General features: G+C 40.3%; 1 protein-coding gene across 2 annotated transcripts in view; it reads right to left on the bottom strand.

Annotated features, from left to right (window-relative positions):
* LOC117503137 (reticulon-4-interacting protein 1 homolog, mitochondrial-like) overlaps nucleotides 1-19084 on the bottom strand; it is a 32856-nt gene extending 13772 nt beyond the window's left edge. The window contains exons 1-5 of one of the 2 annotated variants that reach the window (XM_034162315.1): nucleotides 19081-19084; nucleotides 4890-5102; nucleotides 4659-4810; nucleotides 3079-3147; nucleotides 2510-2634 (exon numbers count right to left, since the gene is read on the bottom strand). In XM_034162315.1, the coding sequence (XP_034018206.1) occupies nucleotides 2510-2634; nucleotides 3079-3147; nucleotides 4659-4810; nucleotides 4890-5037 (494 nt within the window). In that variant the 5' untranslated portion in view covers nucleotides 5038-5102; nucleotides 19081-19084. Of the gene's footprint in view, nucleotides 1-2509; nucleotides 2635-3078; nucleotides 3148-4658; nucleotides 4811-4889; nucleotides 5494-19080 lie in introns of those variants that run through there. The other variant, XM_034162314.1, reaches the window with a different exon arrangement.
* Between the last annotated feature and the right edge of the window lie 3531 nt (nucleotides 19085-22615).

The raw sequence follows: 22615 nt of genomic DNA, 5'->3' as shown, positions 1-22615 counted from the left end.
TATTTTTATTTTAGTTTGAGAGTCTGTCTTGATGTGAGACTGTTCTGTAACAGAGCCGCACTCACTGCACTCGCGCAAAGTGCACGTGCACCTCTCCGCTGTTTTTCAGGTTTGTGTGATGAGACAGCCTGCTGTCTCATCACACAGATGTACTTCTTAGATTTTACACAGTTATATGGGTGACAACACTTAGTGAGCACAAAGCTGAGCATCTAGTAAAGTGTTAACAGGCTATGTTCATGATTAATGGACATTCACGTTAATGGACTAAGTTTTCGCATAGCAGAAAGCGGCTGTTTTTTCATGACTGCATCAAATTTAACACTTATCACTTAAAGATGAGTCATCATAACACAGCATCACACTTACTTATAAATAATCTGGCACTGTTCTTAACGTTAGCAGAGACATTCCATAAGTGTGCACTGGGATGATTTCCTCAAAGAAAACGCTGTCAGAAACACTCGGAAATGTTATGATTTTGGTGCAACATGCCTTTTAAAACAGAAGAATGGAAATAATGCATGCCACTATCCAGCACCAAAATGTCAAAGAATGAAAGCGTCTCTGCACTTGAAGAATTTCGATTTCTGTTCTGCTGCTTTCTTCATAAAAGTCTCCCTGTATCTTGTCACATGGGCTGCAGCATTGTTGTTTGCCTCCAATCTGACTGATCCGGCAGCAGACAGAGTCAATCAAGTCACCTGTTCACCGGCCTTGGCCTCCATGGCGGCTCAGCGCCGGCGTGTTCCCTACCCAGACAGACTATCACAGCACCCCCGCACGGGCTGTGGTCACCGCCAAGACAAAACAAAAACTAGAGGTCGTCAGTACCTCTCATCATCGGATTTCACGTTACGCTTGTGTTTTGCCATGTTTGTGTCATCTGAATGTGAAGAGGATGAAATAAAGAGAAGAGCTGAAGTTGTTTATGTGAAATTTCCCTGCAAAAATAGGTTTCTGCACGGTCAGATTCCCACCAAATCTCATGCTAAAACATCATGAGATGACGCCACTCACCAGCGCAGAGCTGTTATTCCATTGTCTGGGGAGAACCCTGTGGTTTTATATCGCGAAATAAATGGAACATGGAAATGCATTTTGATGGAAATCCATCCACAAATGGAGGTTTTGTATCCCTGTGACCCTCCAGAAGCAAGTGTGAAAGCAGGTTTCCAAAAGCAACGCTCCACAATTTTGATTGGGGGGGTGGTGTTTACTTTTAAATAACTTGTGGGGGGGAAAAAAAAAAAAAAAAAAAAACAGGAAATAGCCCCAAACTCTTCATAATACTCCTAAATAGGCCCTGAGGCCCGTTGGTGCCAGAGATGATCTCCGGATTCCATAGTGTCAAGTGGATAAGAGTCTACAACTCTCCCTAGATGGGACTCCAGTTTCAGACAGATTACTTCCCCAGACAAGGTTGGCACCCAATTACAGCTGGGTGGACTGAGATAACGCAAATTAAGTGTCTCGTTCAAGGACAAATCAAATCAATTTATTTATATAGCGCCAAATCACAACAAACAGTTGCCCCAAGGCGCTTTATATTGTAAGGCAAAAGCCATACAATAATTACAGAAAAACCCCAACGGTCAAAACGACCCCCTGTGAGCAAGCACTTGGCGACAGTGGGAAGGACAAAGACAATACATAGTGACAATACAACATTACTGTAATTCGTAAGTGAAGTATAAGGACATTCATCTTTATTTTTCTTCTGAAAAGGCACCAGAAGCTATCTACAGGCAAAGAAACTCTTGTAATCTAGACCAGATAATTAAAATATAATTTCATTCCCATGTCTTTTTTAACTTCAGTTCACATTTGAAAAATAAACATCCATTTTAAAATGGAAAAATCAAAACCTTTTCTTCGAACGACCTCACCAGATGTGCTTCGTTAATCAACTCCAGATGTACAATGAGAACGGGGCATGGATGGCCTTTGAACCCTCAACTTTCATGCTGTGAGGCAAGAGTGCTACCACTGCCCCACCGTGCCACCACAACATATGTAATGACAATGTATGTAAGTCACATAATCATTTATTTCTGGCCCATCTCCCCACATCCAGGTTCATTTATGACTCTTCAAATTAAAGAACATGGGCACTTTGGTCGTGGAATTTTTTTGCACAATAAAACAGCACTGATCTGAAAATGGTTCTTGGTTATGAAGACAAAGCAGAATTTTAGAATTTCATATTGTGGAAGGCTCGTCATCAGTTCTTTACTGCAGCACATGAACCACCAGGAAACCTCTGATACACATTTAAATACCTTTACACTGCATTCCAGAAAAAGCAGGAAGTCAAAACTCCATAATTCCCCATGTGTGACGTATGAAGTGCATTCCTAAAATATGCATTTCTGGAATTATTTACACCAACACTGTCTAACAGGAGCGGTTGAAGAGTGTGAGTGTGTGTGTGTGTCTAACAGGAAATGTGATGACGCACAAGAGGGACATGTCATTCGAAGTGTATTCAGTTCAGGATGGCGCTTGCCTTTTATTGTTAGCGCTGTTTCGGCACAGTCCGCCGACGTTGACGAGCGCAGACATGGCTGTGGAGGCGACATAGGGGATAGATGCTGCCTCAGGGTGACTCAGTAACTTTGGCTTATGGGAAACCTGTTAAAAAAAAAACATCAGTTAGAATTACAATGACAAGTAAACAATGCTCGCATTTATATTTCCAAACTAGATTTGTGAACAAGCTCATAAAATGACACCTCTTGTGCTCCTATACCAGCTGCTTGCATGTATTATACACTGGAGGTAGTAAATCTTTTGTGAAGAAATACCTAAATTAACAAACTGGTCAATCTATACACATAATTGAGTAATACAATGCATTACACACACATAAAAGTCCAATTATATACCATTGAAGAAAATAGACCAGAATTATTTTCCTTCATGCACATCTTCATATGGTGTGTATTTTGTCAGGAAACTGCAATTATAATACTAACTGTAAAACTTATTCTTATGGACTTATTTTAAATGTCACCCTTTTACTCAAATGATGTGACAAAAATCTACTGGAATCATGTATCTTCACTCGTAACTTACCTCGGACTCTCTTAGAGTCACAAATTCTGCCAGACTGCCTTGTTTCCAGGGGGCGACAGCGGCCCACACCTGGAACAAACAACAAGCATGTGACTTGTCAAAAGTTCCTGTGCAGTTTTAGACACCCCACACTTTACACAAAACTGAAGCTTTTGCAAATCAGCACTCTAACTAGCACATCCTTCATATCTGTGTCAACGTAACACATTTCACATATGAAGTCAAGTTGAACACTCTTGCATTATGGGTGTTGCCATTATTTATGCAAATTAACACCAAGCCCCAACTTCCGGTTCTGATAAATGACACGCAAGTAGAAGTCGAAAATCTTGCAGTTCCTTGTGGATGCTTGAAGATGGCTGAAAAAGCAAAGCAGCCCTATGACAAAATGTCCAACTTTAAACCAGAAATAAATGGTTTTGGTCTCTCCAGCTTGCTTACCAATTAGGACCCGGATCCCACACAAAAGGGTCACTGAAAAGAATCAAACTGTTCACATAAGGCACCAGCTGCTGTGGACTTGCCGCAATCGCCTGTTTGTCCTTGTTTTGCATTTTATTACAAATGCCTGAGATCATACAGCTTGCTGTTCATCTCAAAGTATGAACAGGACAACTGAGAAGTTGGCACTTTAATATTTACACTGAGTGAAATATTATTTAATTTATATGTTAGAACCATGTTAACACTAATTAGCTTGGTGGCATTAGGTCCATTGATGGTGCAACGGTTACAAAGTCAATATGACGGCCATACAGTTTAATATCCAAACCAAATCCATCAGTTACAAAAACTACCACATAATCCACAAAAATATGCATTATTCAAACATCTGCACCAAAGCTATTCTGTAAGCGTAGCTTCAAACGTTTGGGAATTTGAGCTTGGGTTTCATATGTACCACCGAGATCATACCAGGTTTCCTTATGCTCCACCTCTTTACCCATTTATAGGTTGATGGAGAGTTAAATAGATGATGAAGAAGATGGTGACCTCCAAAGCTGCTCCATTCAAGCTTGAAAACCACACATCAAAAAAATCTACGAGTGACGTCGTGGAGAGTTTGTCCAGTATGTAGTGTCATACTGAATCATCCGGCTACTGTGGTTGTATTTAGAGAAACTGCCCACAGTGTACTTTTTGCCTGATGTATCACTAGTTATGTGGAACACAGAAATTGTTGTTGTCCTTTCGGCTGCTCCCGTTTTCGCTTGGGGACGCCACAGCAGCTACAGCCAGATCCGCATTGGTATTTTACACCGGATGCCCTTCCTAAAGCAACTTCAATTTTACCTGGAGAAGTGGAACACAAGAATTTTCTAAAAGGAAAAAAAAAAAAACAAGTCCCTTTGGCCATTCCCTTGTTTTCCACTCGGGAAAACATCATATCCAAGGTGGATTGGTTTTGGCACAACTTTTATGCCGGATGCCCTTCATGATGCAACTCTACATTACATGGAGAAAGGATTTTCTAAAAAAGATTATGTGAAATCTCAGCTACACTTTACCAGAATGCACATGGGGAGACACAGGCCTACATTTTATTGGCTTTCTTTGACAAAAACCAAGTACAGTCGTACCTCATCACCTGGACTAAAGTGGCTAACTTCAGATCCACAGTCCACGATGACCCCGGACACATCCCGACCCAGGATTAGAGGAAACTCACTGTTATCGTCCATCGTGCACATTGGGTCCTTTCGCAGCTTCATTAATTTAGCCCCATAACCACCTAAGAAGTGCAAATACAAGTCAGTGATTGTGTTGACGTGAACCACATGAAATCTCACAGCAGCTGAATCAGCACTTACCCCTCATAGCTACATCAAGAGGGTTCAGGCTGGAAGCATGGACTTTTATCATCACCTCATTGGCACAGCTGACAATGGGAAGTGTGATTTCCTCTGAGTACCTCAAACTTTCATTAGTGCCGTACTGATCGATGACCCACGCCGACATGCAGCTGTGCAGCCTGGAAGGTGAAGTGCACACACGCCTCCGGAGACACACAACACGCCAACCTGCTGCTTTAGCACTGAACAAACACAGCAGCCGAGCTGACGCCATCGCTCCAACACAAGACATTTCACGCGCCCTTCACCCAAGCCTTTAAAGTTATCTGCTTTTAACGGGCGACCGCATTTAGGGGAAAAACAAAAACCCCCGCTTATGACCTAGCTAGCAAGCTAAGCTAGCTAGCTTGCTAACGCCCCGGCTAATGTCAGCGATAAATGTTTAAAAGAATTCCCAGTTCACAAAACGTCCTTCCTTCTTTTTTTTCGGGTTTACTAGCAGATGGCAAGCGGGCAGTGCATATTACCGGCACCTACTGGACAATGAATAAAATGACAATGACTGCGAAACGTTCAAGTTCCAAATCGTTTCTTTGTTTTTCTTCTTCTACAACTTCTGTCTTGCTTACTGGCGGCACAAGCATCTGGAGGAACTGGGCGGGGCTGACCGGAAAACGGAAGCCACCCGTTGGCCATATTGGTGAAGGAAAAGAAAAAAAACACTTCCGCAATGCTTCCAGAAAAAAAAAAAAAAAAATTCAAATATGCCTAGAAAATGGTGTTTTATCGAAAAGAAGGCCAAAGTGTCACGTCACTCTCAACATAAACAAAATACATTTTTATTTAACATTTTTCTTTAATATTTATGGCTATTTATATGTTCAAATAATCCAGCTTTGGATAGTTTTGCTTTACATAACCCTTAGCAAAAAATAGTATACTTAAAGTTCATTTTATTAAGTATGCTTCAGTATAAGTATAACAAGTATACTACAGACCGTGTACTGTTAGTATACCAGAAAGTACACAAATACTTTTTTGGACTAAATTGGAACATTTCAAGTTTATAAAAGTATATTTTAAAGTTCATTTTAAGTTTGCAAAAGTACACTTTAAAGTATACAACACTCATCTATATACTATCAATGTAATTGGTGTATCCCTCTTGTATGCTTAAAGTATACCACAAGTGCACTTACCGATATAGTGCCATTGTACTAGTTGTATACTTTGAGTCCCTATTTTTAGTTTATTATCCTATACTTAAAGTATACTGTTATACACATTGGTTATTTCACTATTTTACTTTTTATACTTTAATTATGCTTGGCATATTACTTGTAGCTTACTACTTATATTCTGAAAATATACTCCTTAAAGTATTCTTAAAGTTTGCTCATACTGTATGTACACAAGAGTGTGATGCATTTAAAAAATCACAAGACAGAATGTTGAAAACAAGTTTGATATATTTTCAAACATTTCAAAAACAAAGACCTATGAAATCAAGTCCTTCCTTTGTGGAGAAAATTAAAGGAAAAAGTGCATGTAACATGTAAACATAATGGTCTCTTCAAGATCAAGTCCTTATTTGTAAAAATGTAAACATAGCAACTTCAACTGAGAACTAAAGTCCTTCCTTGTCAAAAAAGGTAAAAGAAAAGTGCAAACCTTTGGAACCAAAAATAAATAACTACATAGAAAAAAAAAATCTGTGCTTTTATGACTTCTTTTCAGTTATTTGAGTCAATGGGTTGACTTAGTATATCTTGCTCTAAGTGCATAATAAGTGTTAGTACTTTGTGGCAGAAAGATGTAAAAAGTAAACTAAAGTATAAGTTTTAGTATTAATGTACTTAGACTTTTGTTTATATTTTTCATTATAAGCCAAGTATACTTCACTATACTATTCTTAAGTATATAAAATATAGTTTATAAAAAGTCACCTTCAAGTATACTTCCTCAATTTTAGTAAAAAAATAAGTATACTCATAGTACACTTGAATAAACTTCTTTTTGCTAAGGGAAAATATGAAGAGCAAGAGAGAGCTTTTTTTGTCCAATTTTAAAAGTTGTAGATATCTGTGTAGTTTGTCCTGTGCTGGCAACAGTGTAGCGCTTGGACAGAAAGACACCATTGTTCTCCTGCAAACATAACGGCTTCGCCAAACACCTCTGTCCAGCGAACTTGTGAATCCGTGAGCTCTTCGTAGGTGTCTTTCCATCTCCAAGACATTTTCTCGGGTATTCATCAATCCTGCAAAGATCACAGCATCAAGCAGCATGGTGGTTTAGTGGTTAGCGCTGTTGCCTTACAGCAAGAAGGTCGTGGGTTCAATTCCCACTTGGGGCCTTTCTGTGTGCAGTTTGTGTCGGTTCTCTGCGGGTGCTCCGGCTTCCTTCCACATCCAAAAACATACACATTATGTGAATTGAAATCTTTAAATTGACCATGGGTGTGAATGTGTTGGTCTGTCTGTATGTGGCGCTGTGATAGACTGGCATCCTGTCAAGGGTGTAACCTGCCCTCACACCCCATGACTGCTGGGATAGGCTCCTGCCCCGTGGCCCTTAATTGGAGTTAGCAGGTATAGAAAATGAATGGAAGATCACAGCATCATATAGAAATACATCATACAGAAAACCAAAGTCCAGCAGGTAGAAAACACACCGCTTGTTTCTGCCTGAGCAATGCACAGGGGACTGGAATGAGATTGGGATTCATGTTTACAAGATGCTTTGCAATTATAACGTGGCATCGCCTTGTCACTCTACATCTCAATTATCCTTTCAAATGAGTGTTCCTCATAGGAGAAACTGCAGCTTCTCATTGCCAAATTAAACCACGAAGCTTCTTCTCTCCAGCTTGTTACTATATTAACTGTGAGTGACTTTAAAGGGGTCATATTATAGTAATTTCTGTTGGTTTCTTAAAAACATTATAAAGTATAGAGGCAAAGATGCCTCCAAAGGGTGTATTCACATAACTGTGTCCTTGCAATCTTCATTGGACTGTGTCGATGTTTACCACTCCAAAAATGTTGATGGCGTTTTACATTTGCTATATTTTTCAATTTTTCAATTTCAATTTCTTTTTATTTATATAGCGCCAAATCACAACAGAGTTGCCTCAAGGTGCTTCACAAAAGTAAGGTCTAACCTTACTAATATATATATATAGTAAGGTCTAACCTTACTGTGTATATATATATATTATATAGTATACGAGGTCTGTCAATAAAGTAACGGTCCTTTTTATTTTTTTCAAAAACTATATGGATTTGATTCATATGTTTTTACATCAGACAAGCTTGAACCCTCGTGCGCATGCGTGAGTTTTTCCACGCCTGTCGGTTACGTCATTCACCTGTGAGCACGGCTTGTGGAAGGAGTGGTCCCGCCCCCTCGTCGGATTTTCATTGTCTGGAAATGGCGGAATGATATGGATGTTTTTTCCATCAGAATTTTTTCAGAAGCTGTTAGAGACTGGCACCTGGAAACCATTCGAAAAATTTATCTGGCTTTCGGTGAAAATTTTACGGGCTTCACAGAGAATAAGGACTGTTACTACAGCTTTAAGGACGCTCGGTGCGAAGCCTCCGCGCGGCTTTCCATGACAAAATCTCTTGTTAAAAGTGAAATCTGCCGGAAAATGGCTGATGTCCAGCTGTTGTGATAACCAGAGAAAGTGCACACGACGGTCTCATATCCACAGAGCCATCAGCTTAGAAATGATCCGGTGGTTTGTGCCGCTTGATGGCGGAACGGAGCGCAGTGTCCTTAAAACCGTCCTTAAAGCTGTAGTAACAGTCCTTATTCTCTGTGAAGCCCGTAAAATTTTCACCGAAAGCCAGATAAATTTTTCAAATGGTTTCCAGCTGCATGTCTCTAACAGTTTCTGAAAAAATTCTGATGGAAAAAAACATCCAAATCATTCCGCCATTTCCAGACAATGAAAATCCGACGAGGGGGCGGGACCACTCCTTCCACAAGGTGTGCTCACAGGCGAATGACATAACCGACAGGCGTGGAAAAACTCACGCATGCGCACGAGGGTTCAAGCTTGTCTGACGTAAAAACATATGCATGAAATCCATATAGTTTTTGAAAAAAATAAAAAGGACCGTTACTTTATTGACAGACCTCGTATATATACTATATATATAATATATACTATACTATAGTATATTACTATATATATTATATATAGTAAGGTCTAACCTTACTATGTATATATATATATATTATATAGTATATATATATATAGTATATATATAATATATACTATATATATTATATACAGTAAGGTCTAACCTTACTATATATATATATATATATATATATATATATATATATATATATATATATATATATATATATATATATATACACACACACACACACACACACACACACACAGTGGGGAACATAAGTATTTAACCCCCGGTCAGTTTTGCAGGTTTTCCCACCTACAAAGAATGGAGAGGTCTGTAATTTTTATCGTAGGTACACTTCAACTGTGAGAGACAGAATCTAAAAAAAAAAAATCCACTAAATCACATTGTATGATTTTTAAATAATTAATTTGCATTGTATTGCATAAAATAAGTATTTGACCCCCTAGAAAAACAGAGCTTAACAACTGGTACAGAAACATTTGTCTACCATTACCGAGGTCAGACGTTTCCTGTAGTTCTTGACCAAGTTTTCACACACTGCCACAGGGATTTTGGTCCACTCCTCCATACACATCTTCTCCAAATCTTTCAGGTTTGGAGTTTCATCTTAGACAAAAAGGTCTAAGCTGAAACTCCAAATGAGCATGTCGTAAAGAGGAGAAACCGGCTGTGCAGATAGAAAAAAAGAGTCATGTGACATACGTCACAGAAGTATAAAGCAAAGTGTTTCAGCACTGAATTTTATTAGTGTCGCATTTCTACACACATGCACATAAACCTCTAAGACTTTCCAGATATTTTATTTGATACCCCAACGACAATTAAATGTCAAATTTAGAGGAGCAGCATGAACCCTTTAATGCAAACCAGCTGCTCTGCTTATCACTGTATCACTTCATCAGCTGCAAGAAGAAGAGGACTTCATATCAAGAAACCATAAGCAAAAAAACAGCAGCACAACTCAGTTTATCCACTGAGGTTAAAAGTGTGTCTGGCAGCTCAATAATCTGTTTTCCTGAGGAATAAAAAGAGATATGAGGACATAAGTGAAGCAAGAGTCCAAAGAGAGATCGATGGTGAGGGGTACGCTGTGGTTGCGCAATTATGATTCAGCAACAATCCAGCCAACAAAAACGGCCGTCACTTCAATCAAGGCACCCAGGGGAAAGAGGACACACACATAATTGCCTGTGTTGTCTTTGCTGCCTTGTTAAAATGATTATATCTTTAATATACTCTGTGTGCCATTCTACGTGCTTTTGCCTCCAAGTAAATGTCAATACAGCATCCTTCAGGCAGAGGCGGCTCCAGAATTTTTGTATTTTGGGGTGGGGGTGTAGGTGTGTGGGAGTGGGGAGATAAAATTTGTAATAAATCTTTAAATATGCATTTTCAAGTAAGATTTCAAGTGCTTACTACATCCACTCATGCCGTACACAACAGATAAAAAACAGCAATTGTTTTAAAATCAACAACATAGCATGGGTGCTATGGAATCTGGGGGAACTCTGGGGACTGGATCAATCAGACAGGTGATCATAAACAGGGTTATTTAATTCAAGTGTCACATTTTCTGGTTGGGTTATGGTTGTACTACTTAAAGTCTTAAAAAGGCTACCGCTTTATCAAAACCTAGCCTAGAACCACATATACAACGGACTCAGAATGAGCAGCATGCTTTCAGCTGTCTTTGTTTGTTTGTCCCATGTAAGGAAAATGGTTGATTTTCAAGTTACCACTAGGGTAGTGATATGCACATGCGCGATGATGTCATATCTATACCCATTACGGAACCCGCATGTGTGACATGTTCAACAACAACAAGAGCTGCCAAGAAAACTTCTTGTGTGTGGTCACATTTGGAGCTGTGAAAGGTAAGAATTGCTATTAGAAGACTCGGTACTGGAGGCAGGGGTGCCAAAAAGGGGAGAATAAGGGGAAGGATTCTAGGGGCCCATGATTGACAGGGCCCAGAGAGGCCCCCAATACAATTATAATACTGACAATTAAAAGAATTGCTTGATTTCAAGATGGCGGCGCATCTTGAAAATCAAGCATTATTGCTTTAGTTGCCCATGGTGCTAGTAACTTCTTGCATTTTCTGCCACCATTCAATGGCCAAAATGGGATGGCTGATGTTCCCTCACAATGCAAGTGATATTCTTCATCTGAGTCTATCAAGGTAATTGTTCATTTGGCACAAATTAATTCCAGTAGTGCCCAAGGATCCTCAAAAGAGACCTACTTTGAAAGACATTCAGTAAATGCCTTAAGTTGCTGGTTAGCATCCAACTTTCACAACCATACAGTAAAACAGGAGGCACTAAGGCCCCACTAAAGTCTTGGACCTTTATTCCTCTCCAAAGGTATCAACATCAACAAACACCTCTATCCAACCACCTTATGATTCCATAAGGTTTTTGGAGTTGTCTCTCTGGCATAAAGGCCAAAGACCCAGAGACAAGAATGTCATTGCCAAAATAAATGAAAGTCTCTACACATTCAACACAGATACCCCTCTGATGACCAAGTTCAGGAAATCATTGAAAGTCTGGATCTTCGTGTTGGTCAAGGACTATTGCAAACCCAGACACTCCTCTCAGCTTCTCAAGTTCTGCAATCAAGTGGTGATTCCACAGAGATCCTAACATCATCAGCAAAGTAAAGGTTAGTAGATCTTTCCTCACCAATAAAGGCATCTACAGTAGGCTGCTGGATTTCACAACCCTAGCCAATACCTACTCAAAGCGAGTATTCAGTGGGAAAAAGTCTGAGATTTGGTCTATGTTCCAAAGACCATTCACAGTACCTGTGAATAGACTGGCTATGATGTCCAACAACTTTTTGGGGAGCCTGTGAAATCTAAGGATGTCCCATAGAGTTGCCCTATCATATCACGTGTGCTTTCTGAGCTTCGAAATGTGTTTTTGTACAATTTTATCATTCTTTTTGTTGACACCAACCAAAATTCCATGATGGTTGTCAAAGAAGTACAACACTGAATTTGCAAGAGTTCAACTACCAATACAAAACAAGTAGCTCTACTCCAGGATCTCTAGCAGTGGAAACATCTGAATTAGAGGACCAATGTCCAGAACTGCAAAACTGCAAAGCGCCCTGGGGTTGACAGTACGGCAGTGATCACATCAAAGTGTGGGTTAGGGTTAGGGTTTAGGGTTAGGGTTTTATTTATATATATACACACACACACACACATTAAAGTTTCAACCACAGTTGCATTACAAAACATGGAGTGTAGTGGCTTGAAGTGTCCTATAGTCCCAATGTATTTATTTATTGGGACTTTATTTATTTATTTATTTATTACAAGTCTCCATATTCTTTGCACACCACAGCTGAGCAGTGACTCATGCAGTCAGACTGAATCTGATTACCAGCCCACGCTGGCTAATAATCACAAATGTCTTGTTCATTACAGGACAGAATTGCTTCCTCTTATGAGCCACGTGCATCACTGTGTCTCTGGGCTCGGATTATATTTTTAGCCAGAATGGCTGGTTCCTCGCTTTGGAAGCTGCCCCATTTTTTTTCCTGAAGGGGTTAGCAATCAAAGTGAAAGAAAACTCTTCAAATGTTTTCAACCATTCTTCAATTTATACCTAAGGGGTGACTAATTAAGTGAACCTTGATGTTGAGTCCGTGAGGAATAAAATTTCGGGTGTCGAGACATGGGCGAAAATGTACAGGTCACCCACAAGAATGGCTTAAACCAAAAAAAAAAAACTTTGGAGTGCATTAGTATAGAAATATTCTAGCAATACTGTATATATACCAAACAAATGCTCTGTGACATCACCCACGAGCGTCTAATGAGTGGGTTTGAAGCTCAAATGGGGCAGGACTACTCTACATCTCGCTATTTTGACAGTCTCTGATTCTACCTAACTACCAACCAACCCATAAATGGATAAAGAGATAGCGCACGGCCAAGACCGGTATGACCTAGGTGGGACAAATGGAGGCCAAACACGCTCACCTGTCTGAAAATCACCAAGCTAACTACAGCTGAATTTGGCCGACTCATTAATGCATATTTTTGAGGACTGGGAGGTGGTTTTTGTCATTGATGGCTTGGACGTAGGTATTAAAAACTACAACTAGAATGTTGCCTCAGTAACACTGGCACTAGCAATGTAGCTAACAGCGCAATGCTACCCATACCTGCTTATTAATGGAAACAATAGCATCATAAATTTCTAATACTTGAGGATAGAATTCTCAAAAATCCAACCGCTTGTCCATGTTGTGACACCTTGGTAATGACCAGAGGTGGGAGTAAGTCACTGTCAAGTCATTCTCAAGTCATCAATCTGCAAGTCCCAAGTCAAATCTCAAGTCATCTTGCAAACAATTGGTGCTCATTATGACTTGAGACTTGACTTGGGACTTGCTGATTCATGACTTGAGAGTGACTTGGTGACTTACTCCCACCTCTCAATCAATCAATCAATTTTTTTATATAGCGCCAAATCACAACAAACAGTTGCCCCAAGGTGCTTTATATTGTAAGGCAAGGCCATACAATAATTATGTAAAACCCCAATGGTCAAAACAACCCCCTGTGAGCAAGCACTTGGCTACAGTGGGAAGGAAAAACTCCCTTTTAACAGGAAGAAACCTCCAGCAGAACCAGGCTCAGGGAGGGGCAGTCTTCTGCTGGGACTGGTTGGGGCTGAGGGAGAGAACCAGGAAAAAGACATGCTGTGGAGGAGAGCAGAGATCAATCACTAATGATTAAATGCAGAGTGGTGCATACAGAGCAAAAAGAGAAAGAAACAGTGCATCATGGGAACCCCCCAGCAGTCTACGTCTATAGCAGCATAACTAAGGGATGGTTCAGGGTCACCTGATCCAGCCCTAACTATAAGCTTTAGCAAAAAGGAAAGTTTTAAGCCTAATCTTAAAAGTAGAGAGGGTGTCTGTCTCCCTCTGGCAACAAATCAAGTAGGGGATTGTCTGTTGGAGTGAAACATGGTGGTGATCTTGTGCGCCATGAAGGCCCAACAGGAACCCTGAATACAAGATGGTTAACAGGGTTCTGGTTAAACAAGATGTCCTCAATGGCCAATCAGGTGGAGAAGGTGATGGCTTGTAACCCAACTGTTGTGAAGATGGATGAAGGCTGGAGCAGGTCCTCAAACCCCAATTGTCTGGAATTTCCCAGCCATGGAGCAGGACTCAAGATCTGTCAAAGTCCACGTGTTTGTCGATGTGCAATGACATTCCCACGTTGAACAAACCCACACACCGGCCTTTCTACAACCAAGACACCATTTTCCTCACCACCAACGGATTGCCACAAACATATCTTCAGTGATATCTGAATGAGGAACATGTTGATTGCTGCTGTGAAGTTTATTGGGATTGATTCCCTTTTGAAGCCAATCTCAAGTGGCCTTTCAAGGAAGTGCAGGTTTTAGCACTTCCACTTTATTTTCAACAGTGGTAACAGGAGGCACTTGTAATGTGTATATGACCTTTCCAATGTTTGGCCTTGCTGTGATATTGTAAATGCTGAAACTGAAAGTCATTAGCATGAAAATATATGCACAGATCTCCTACAGAATCTAATCAGCCCATCTCTTTCCTAAACGCTACCTTATGTTGTTCATATAAGTGTGGGTCACTTTGTACTCCGTGCACGTTGCCAGATATATGCTCAGTTTGTTTGAACAAGCAGCAGTGGCCTTGATGGCTTTGGAAATAAATGAAGCTGACAAACAAGCTCATGTCAAACTACATGTAACTTCAAAACCACACCTATATTAAGAGATACAGAGAGAGAGAAGGAAGAAGTGTCTGCTTCGGCTACATTCATACAAATCCTTTCTGTGTGGTTGTTTGTATTTTAGAATATAACAACTGTAAAACAATAACAAAATAAGACTTTACTACTCTGATGTTGTACATTACTGTGCAGAAACAGTGTGTCTGCCTGTCCCACTGATAACCACACCTGCTCCTAATCCATCATCCATTCGGCATCCAGCATGTGGCAAATACTCTTACCGGCTGCTTTATTAGATACACCTTACTAGTGCCGAGTTGGACCCCTTTTTGCCTTTTGCCTTCAGAACTGCCTTAATTCTTTGTGACATCGATTCAACAAGAGATGTTGGTCCATATTTACATGACACCATCACGCAGTCACCCATCCAACCAGTCTGCCCATTCTCCTCTGATCTCCGACATCAACAAGGCATTTTCATCCACACATCTTCCGCTCACTGGATATCTTCTCTTTTCCAGACAATTCTCTGTAAATCCTAGAGATAGTTGTGTGTGAAAATCTCAGTAGATCAAAAGTTTATGATGCTCGGTTTGAACTTCAGCAAATCATCTTCACCACGTCTAGATGTCTAAATGCATGGAGTTGCTGCCATGTGATTGGCTGATTAGCTTTTTGTGTTAACAAGTAATTGAACAGGTGTACCTAATAAAGTGTACACATAAGGAATACTGTATTACATAAGCAAAACAAAGGTGTTTTTTGGATAGATTTGGTTCTTCAAGTTCACCAAATTTCAAGCTTTTTGTTGTCACTATTTGCCCTTTCACTGTGGTGAGTTGCCAGATGTTGGCATATATTGTTTTTGAGTTATCCCGTTCAAAAACTAGAGGGTGTACTGGTCACGATCTGCCTTTTCACTCACTACACTTTACAGTTATTTCTCGTTTTTTTCCAAACTCTTAAGAATAGAGTTGCATGCAAACAGGGGCGTAGGTTTGCATATGGACCATAGGGACAAGTCACAACCATTATTTTGGGATGGCAAAATAGTCCCTACCAATATTTAGCATTTTTGTTTATATAACAAAATCATTCACTATTTTTTTGCGAACTCGATACTATAATTTTAGTCGTCACGTTTTGTGTTTTCGACGTGCCAGAGTGACAGGGTTACCCATGTTGCAATTTCATTGGCTCACGTTCTTCTCACATGGACGTAAACAAAGCGCATCTCGTGGCAGGCAGCGCTTCATTTGTAAAGTGGGAGGTCCCGGAGCGCAGAGGATGGGTGGCTCCGGTGCAGTGTTGCCAGATGTACGATAATTATCGTATTTGTACGATAGTTTTGCCCTCTGTACGATGTACGATCAATAATGGGAAAAAATCCAAAATGTACGATAATTTCAGTTGTTGCCCAAACACGCATCTCTCTCTGACACCCAAGAATCATTTTGCAGGCGTTGCACTCAGGCGGCATCAAAGACACACCACACACAGGGCTGCTGATGGCTTTGGGCGACCGGGACAACGTCATTTGAAAGCCCGCCCCCTCCCCATACAAAGTAATGAGTTCCATCCAATCTGTGCAGGACAGGAAGATTCCCCAACCAACATCTTTTTTTTTTTTTTGAAACTTTATTTCAACAAATGCAACAACAAACGAACAAAACACAAGAGCAAAGAGATATACAAGAAAAATAAACAAAAGGTTCAAGTTCCTTATGGAGGTGTCAACATTTTTTCTGTGTTCAACAAAATCTGCACAAGTGGCATCGGATGACGACAGCGACCTCGAGGTTGAATTCGACTCTTTGTAGTCTGGTAATTGACACGTTTGTGTCCCTTCACAGAAAAAAAAATCTTTCTAGTAGTGCGTTCTAGTTTCCCCATTACTATAATTACTGTTTAAAAATGTGACATAAAATTCTTTGGAAATTAAAAAAAAAAAAAAACACTAAAATAGCTACGTTGTATGCGTTTTGTTTGTGTACGATCATTTCTCCCAAAATACGATAATTTTGAGGTTTTGGTACGATAGTTTCATATTTCATATCTGGCAACACTGCTCCGGTGCAGAAAAACAAGAAGGGCGGGGCTTGCGAACAATGCTGTGCGCCACACTTAAAATAAACTGCACACCCACACAAACACATCTTCACAAATGACACTAACATCCTGCCTTTTCCTCAGAAATTACTACATTTATGTTTGCTGTCTGTCTCTGTACTTTTTTGTCAGTTTTGCGCTCTTTTTCATACTTTTGCCTCGTTTCAAAAGTCACCGAACGCACTTTACCGTAATATATGCAACATATAGCACACTGTTGGAAAGCACGGGTTCTTGGCTTGCTGTCAGTGTTAAATTTTTCAGAGTGAGGGCTTACATGAGAACTTACGGTAATGAGAATCAGCGGCGCACTAATGTGAAACTTCCGTGTTTTTCCTCTGCGTTATGACATCACAGGCTTCGTTTACCGTAATACACCATATATATCATTGAAATCCCTTTTTTTTTAAATTAGGTTGCCAGATACCTACAACTGCATTATTGATGAAGAGAATAGATTATACATCTTGGTTACAAAAACTTTTTTTTTTTTTTTGTTAGCTCCACAAGTATTTTTTTGTCGTCTTGTTCTCTCAGGTGTAGGCCTATCGAATAGATTCGTGATTTTGGGTGCAATTTTGTTATTTAAGCTATTTGTTTGTTTGCCTACACGCTTAATATTGTAAATAAAGTGTTAAATTATTCAGCATTATGTCGTCATATGTTATGTATTATGCTGTACTTGTGCGTCTAATGGTATGAGTGGGTTAGGGGGTGGTGGTGGTGGTGGGCAGGGGGGCCGGGGGGGTGGTATATCCCTACCAAAGCTGAGACCAAACCTACGCCCTTGCATGCAAAACCAGATCTGTACATGTGGGCGGATTTCTCTGAATGCAAACAACTCATAGACTGCAGACTGACACTGAACCTTTATCAAAGATCGACAGATACACACAACCCGAGTCCAAACATAATCGCCACTCAGTCTCAGGCAGTGACACAGGACGCGTAATGGTGCTCATCACACAGACTGCATCTAATCTATTGGCCTCATGCACTCTGTGACAGCAACAGAGTGCAAAAAAAAAAAAAAACACCACTCCCACGTCTATCCTGACGATTAGTGTAAACAATTGCACATGCTGACATCACAGTTAACCATGTCCATTTTAGGCTGTAGACCTGCACAAGGCTGGGATGGACTACAGGACAACAGGCAAGCAGCTTGGTAGAAGACAACAACTGTTATGATTATTTATTAGAAAGTGGAAGAAACATAAGATGACTGTCAGTGTCCCTCAGTTTGGGATTCCATGCAAGATCTCACTTTGTGGGGTAAGGATGATTCTGAGAAAGCTCAGAACTACACAGGAGGACCTGGTCAATGACCTGAAGTGAGCTGGGACCACGGTCACAAAGATTACATAAGTAACACATGATGCTGTCATGGTTTAAAATCCTGCAGGGCAGCAAGGTCCCCCTGCTCAAGCCAGCACATGTCCAGGCCTGTTTAAAGTTCACCAGTGACCATCTGGATGATCCAGAGGAGGCATGGGAGAAGGTCATGTGGTCTGATGAGACCAGAATAGAGCTTTTTGCAATCAACTCCACTTACCATGTTTAGAGGATGAAAACAACCCCAAGAAAACCATCCCAACCGTGAAGCATGGGGGTGGAAACATCATACTCTGGGGGTGCTCTTCTGCAAAGGGGACAGGACGACTGCACCGTATTGAAGGGAGGATGGATGGGGTCATGTATTGTGAGATTTTGTCAAACAACCTCCTTCCCTCAGTAAGAGCATTGAAGATGGGTCATGGCTGGGTCTTCCAGTATGACAATGACCCCAAACACACAGCCAGGGCAACTAAGGAGGGGCTCCGTAAGAAGCATTTCAAGGTCCTGGAGTGGCCTGGCCAGTCTCCAGACCTGAACTCAATAGAAAATCTTTGGAGGGAGCTGAAACTCCAAACCTGAAATATCTAGAGAAGATCTGTATGGAGGAGTGGACCAAAATCTCTGCTGCAGTGTGCAAACCTGATGAAAAACTACAGGAAACGTTTGACCTCTGTAATTGCAAACAAAGGCTACTGTACCAAATATTAACATTGATTTTCACAGGTGTTCAAATACTTATTTGGAGCAGTAACATACAAATAAATTATTAAAAAATCATACATTGTGAATTCTGTTTTTTTTTTCTTTTTTTTTGATTATGTCTCTCACAGTGGACATGCACCTAAGATGAAACTTTCAGACCCCTTCCTGATTTCTAAGTGGGAGAACTTGCAAAATCACAGGGTGTTCAAATACTTAGTTTCCTCACTGTGTATATATATATATATATATATATATATATATATATATATATATATATATATATATATATATATATATATATATATATATATATATATATATAAATCGAGTGCATCCCACTCACACAAACACATTTAGTTCTCCTGCGCTCGGTGATGTTGTACACCTACAGTAATTGGGCTTCCATCTGAAAACGAGCCACATTCATTATACAAACGTCAGTGCCTGCTGGTGCAGTGTGGGCGAGCGAGCAGGGAGTTGAGCTGTCAGGCTGTTAATGAGATATTATTAAGGAAAATGACCCATGGAATTATAGTGTGTCGTATATACAAAAAACTGTTTCCATCTACATCCTGCATGCGTTGAATAGTACCTTTGTTTTAACCACTTCACCTCTGTCATGCTTCTGCATCCTTCTTTGTTATTCAAATGCAGTTATGATGGTAACTGTTCAACACAATGAATGTGATACTTTATGTGTTTGTTCTTGCGGTTTTTGTCCTTTTAGCTGATAATGATCTGGGTTATGTTGCATCCCTTCTGCGGGATAATATTTACATGTGGTTGAAATTTATGGCAACTTCCTTTTCTTTATCTCTGTTCGTCCCCACAGTGAAATGAGGTTGACATGTGCCACTCCAAAATTTTCAAGTTCATGATATTAAACAAGGGCATTGAAATTTCTGACATCCGCCAATCTGGATCCAGATCACCTTCAAAATTCAGTGGAGTCTTCCATGTCCCAATATCTACCTGTGGTGAAAATTTCATCAAAATCCGTGGAGTAGTTTTGACGTAATCTTGCTAAAAGTAATCCTTCAAAGCCTATATAAAGTGAAACTTGATCCAGAATCCGGATCTGGATCCAGATCTAGATCACCTCCAAAATTTAATGGGTTCTTTCATGGCCTAATATCTATCTGTGGTGAAAATTTTGTCAAAATCCGTGCTGTAGTTTTGACGTAATCCTGCTAACAGTAATCCTTCAAAGCCTATATACAGGGAAACTTCATCTAGAATCCACATCTTGATCCAGATCCAGATCACCTCCAATATTTACTGGGTTCTTCCATGGCCTAATATCTATCTGTGGTGAAAATTTCAAAAATCCGTGCAGTAGTTTTGACGTAATCTTGCTAAAAGTAATCCTTCAAAGCCTATATAAAGTGAAACTTGATCCAGAATCCGGATCTGGATCCAGATCTAGATCACCTCCAAAATTTAATGGGTTCTTTCATGGCCTAATATCTATCTGTGGTGAAAATTTTGTCAAAATCCGTGCTGTAGTTTTGACGTAATCCTGCTAACAGTAATCCTTCAAAGCCTATATACAGGGAAACTTCATCTAGAATCCACATCTTGATCCAGATCCAGATCACCTCCAATATTTAATGGGTTCTTCCATGGCCTAATATCTATCTCTGGTAAAAATTTCAAAAATCCGTGCAGTAGTTTTGACGTAATCCTGCTAACAATAATCCTTCAAAGCCTATATAAAGTCAAAAGTGATCCAGAATCTGGATCTATTATCCCGCAGAACAGTTGCAACATAACCCAGTTGTTTTGATGTAATACTGCTACCCCAGGCTGGACTGCAAGGCTTGCTGATGGTTGGTTGACGCATTTGTGTCACTTTCAATTATGTTTGCTAGTTTTAACGAAGTGGACAATGGACATAAGGAAATGGTTCAAAACCCCATCCACAGCCCCAAACACACCACAGTCTACACATCCACTTCTTTGAAAAAGCAACACTTCTTCCATACAGCAAGTCAGCAGCTTCCACATCAATCACACAGGGGTATGACCTGTACCAAGGTTAGCCTGTTAGCTAACCATGCTTGTGTCATTATTCAAATCTAGCTCTTCCCAGCTGATGTTGCACAACACAATATCACATGCAACAACCATGCACTGAGAAGACTGGTGTTAAATCCAAAAAGCCAACACATCCATAACCAGATTAAAAATGAATGGGCTTAAAGACAATCCCTGGTGTACACCTACTGTAACTGGGATCTTATCTTCTTGTCTGAACAGTCATTATGTACTTCTACAGTACTTGTTTCTCTCACCTGGAATCTTCAACCCTCTTGACTCTGGATCATATCATAAGTCTTCAACACCAGATGAGGAACAGGACACACATACGGACAAGAAGAATGAACTGATCTGGGGTTCAGCTTCTTTCTTCAGGACATTTTAATGCCGAGGTAGGAGTAGCCAGGTATCACCAGGTTGTCTACAATGTATGGGTGAGCCGTGCTAACATCTGAGTCCCAATCATCTCTGATTCAGTTGACTATACTCGTGTAAATCTGTGTACAACCTCGGTATGGTGTGTGGGAAGTGGAACATCATCACTTCATGGAACTGCAAGAGTCAGCAAGTGGGCATGCCAAAATTGAAACCTGGAAATGGAAAAGGGATGTGACATACATGACCTCACACAGTGGTGCATGTATGACCTCTGAATACAACTATTGTGATAACATAAGAAATATGTACAGTTTTGGAGATACAGTATATTATACCCTAGAACATCTTGTCATTTCCTGGTTTTGGCTCTTGGAATCCTTCCAATTGACATGAGTAAAATATTGATATTAACACTATTCGCCGCATGGATGAGGGTTCTTGGAGGAAAACCCATTTTAAGTGACTGTTGTTTTCAGTTAGTCAGATGTTTTGGACAAGCAAGTGCAGTTTGGAGGAACGGCACTGATTCTCTGACACCCTGTTGACCAGATGGTTTGGCGGAGACACACAGATGCTCTGTCTCTCTCTCACACACACACACACACACACATATATCAGTGTATGCAACAGTCATTGTGTGCAGGTTCCGTTCATGTATATTGTCGGCTTGTGTCGTGCTCCAGCTTCTAAGCAGAAGTACAGCTTCTGTTCCCAGCAAACAGGTGCTGTCATGTGGCATCAGGTGTCCTTCCAAACAGGTTAGACAGTGAGGGTGTAGGATCTGTCCTACATATGCAGTAAGTTATCTCAGAACCTCTCTCTGAGGAGAATGAGTTTGGTCACCACAGACAGCAGGGACAATGGAGCCGGAAAACTGGGATATAACCTGAATTTTAGCTCTGAACGAGAAATGCTAAGCAGGCCAGGTAGCAGCAAAGAAAGATCTGGAGAAACTTTGCTTGTAATTTATTTAGTTCTTGATTTGTGCTATCTAATTATTATATCAGATTATGCCCATTATTTATATATATATATATATACACTGTGTGTGTGTGTGTGTGTGTGTGTGTGTGTGTGTGTGTGTGTGTGTGTGTGTGTGTGTGTGTGTGTGTGTGTGTGTGTGTGTGTGTGTGTGTGTGTGTGTGTGTGTGTGTGTGTACATCTCTATATAGATAGATAGATAGATACACACGCACACACACATGCACAGACACACAGTACTGTTGTGTGTGTGTGATTATGTGTTAGTG

This window comes from Thalassophryne amazonica, chromosome 21 (genome assembly GCF_902500255.1).
Source record: "Thalassophryne amazonica chromosome 21, fThaAma1.1, whole genome shotgun sequence".
NCBI lineage: Eukaryota > Metazoa > Chordata > Actinopteri > Batrachoidiformes > Batrachoididae > Thalassophryne > Thalassophryne amazonica.
The sequence above is the reverse complement of the archived record's forward strand: the minus strand, read 5'-3'. Positions and strand labels throughout refer to the sequence as shown.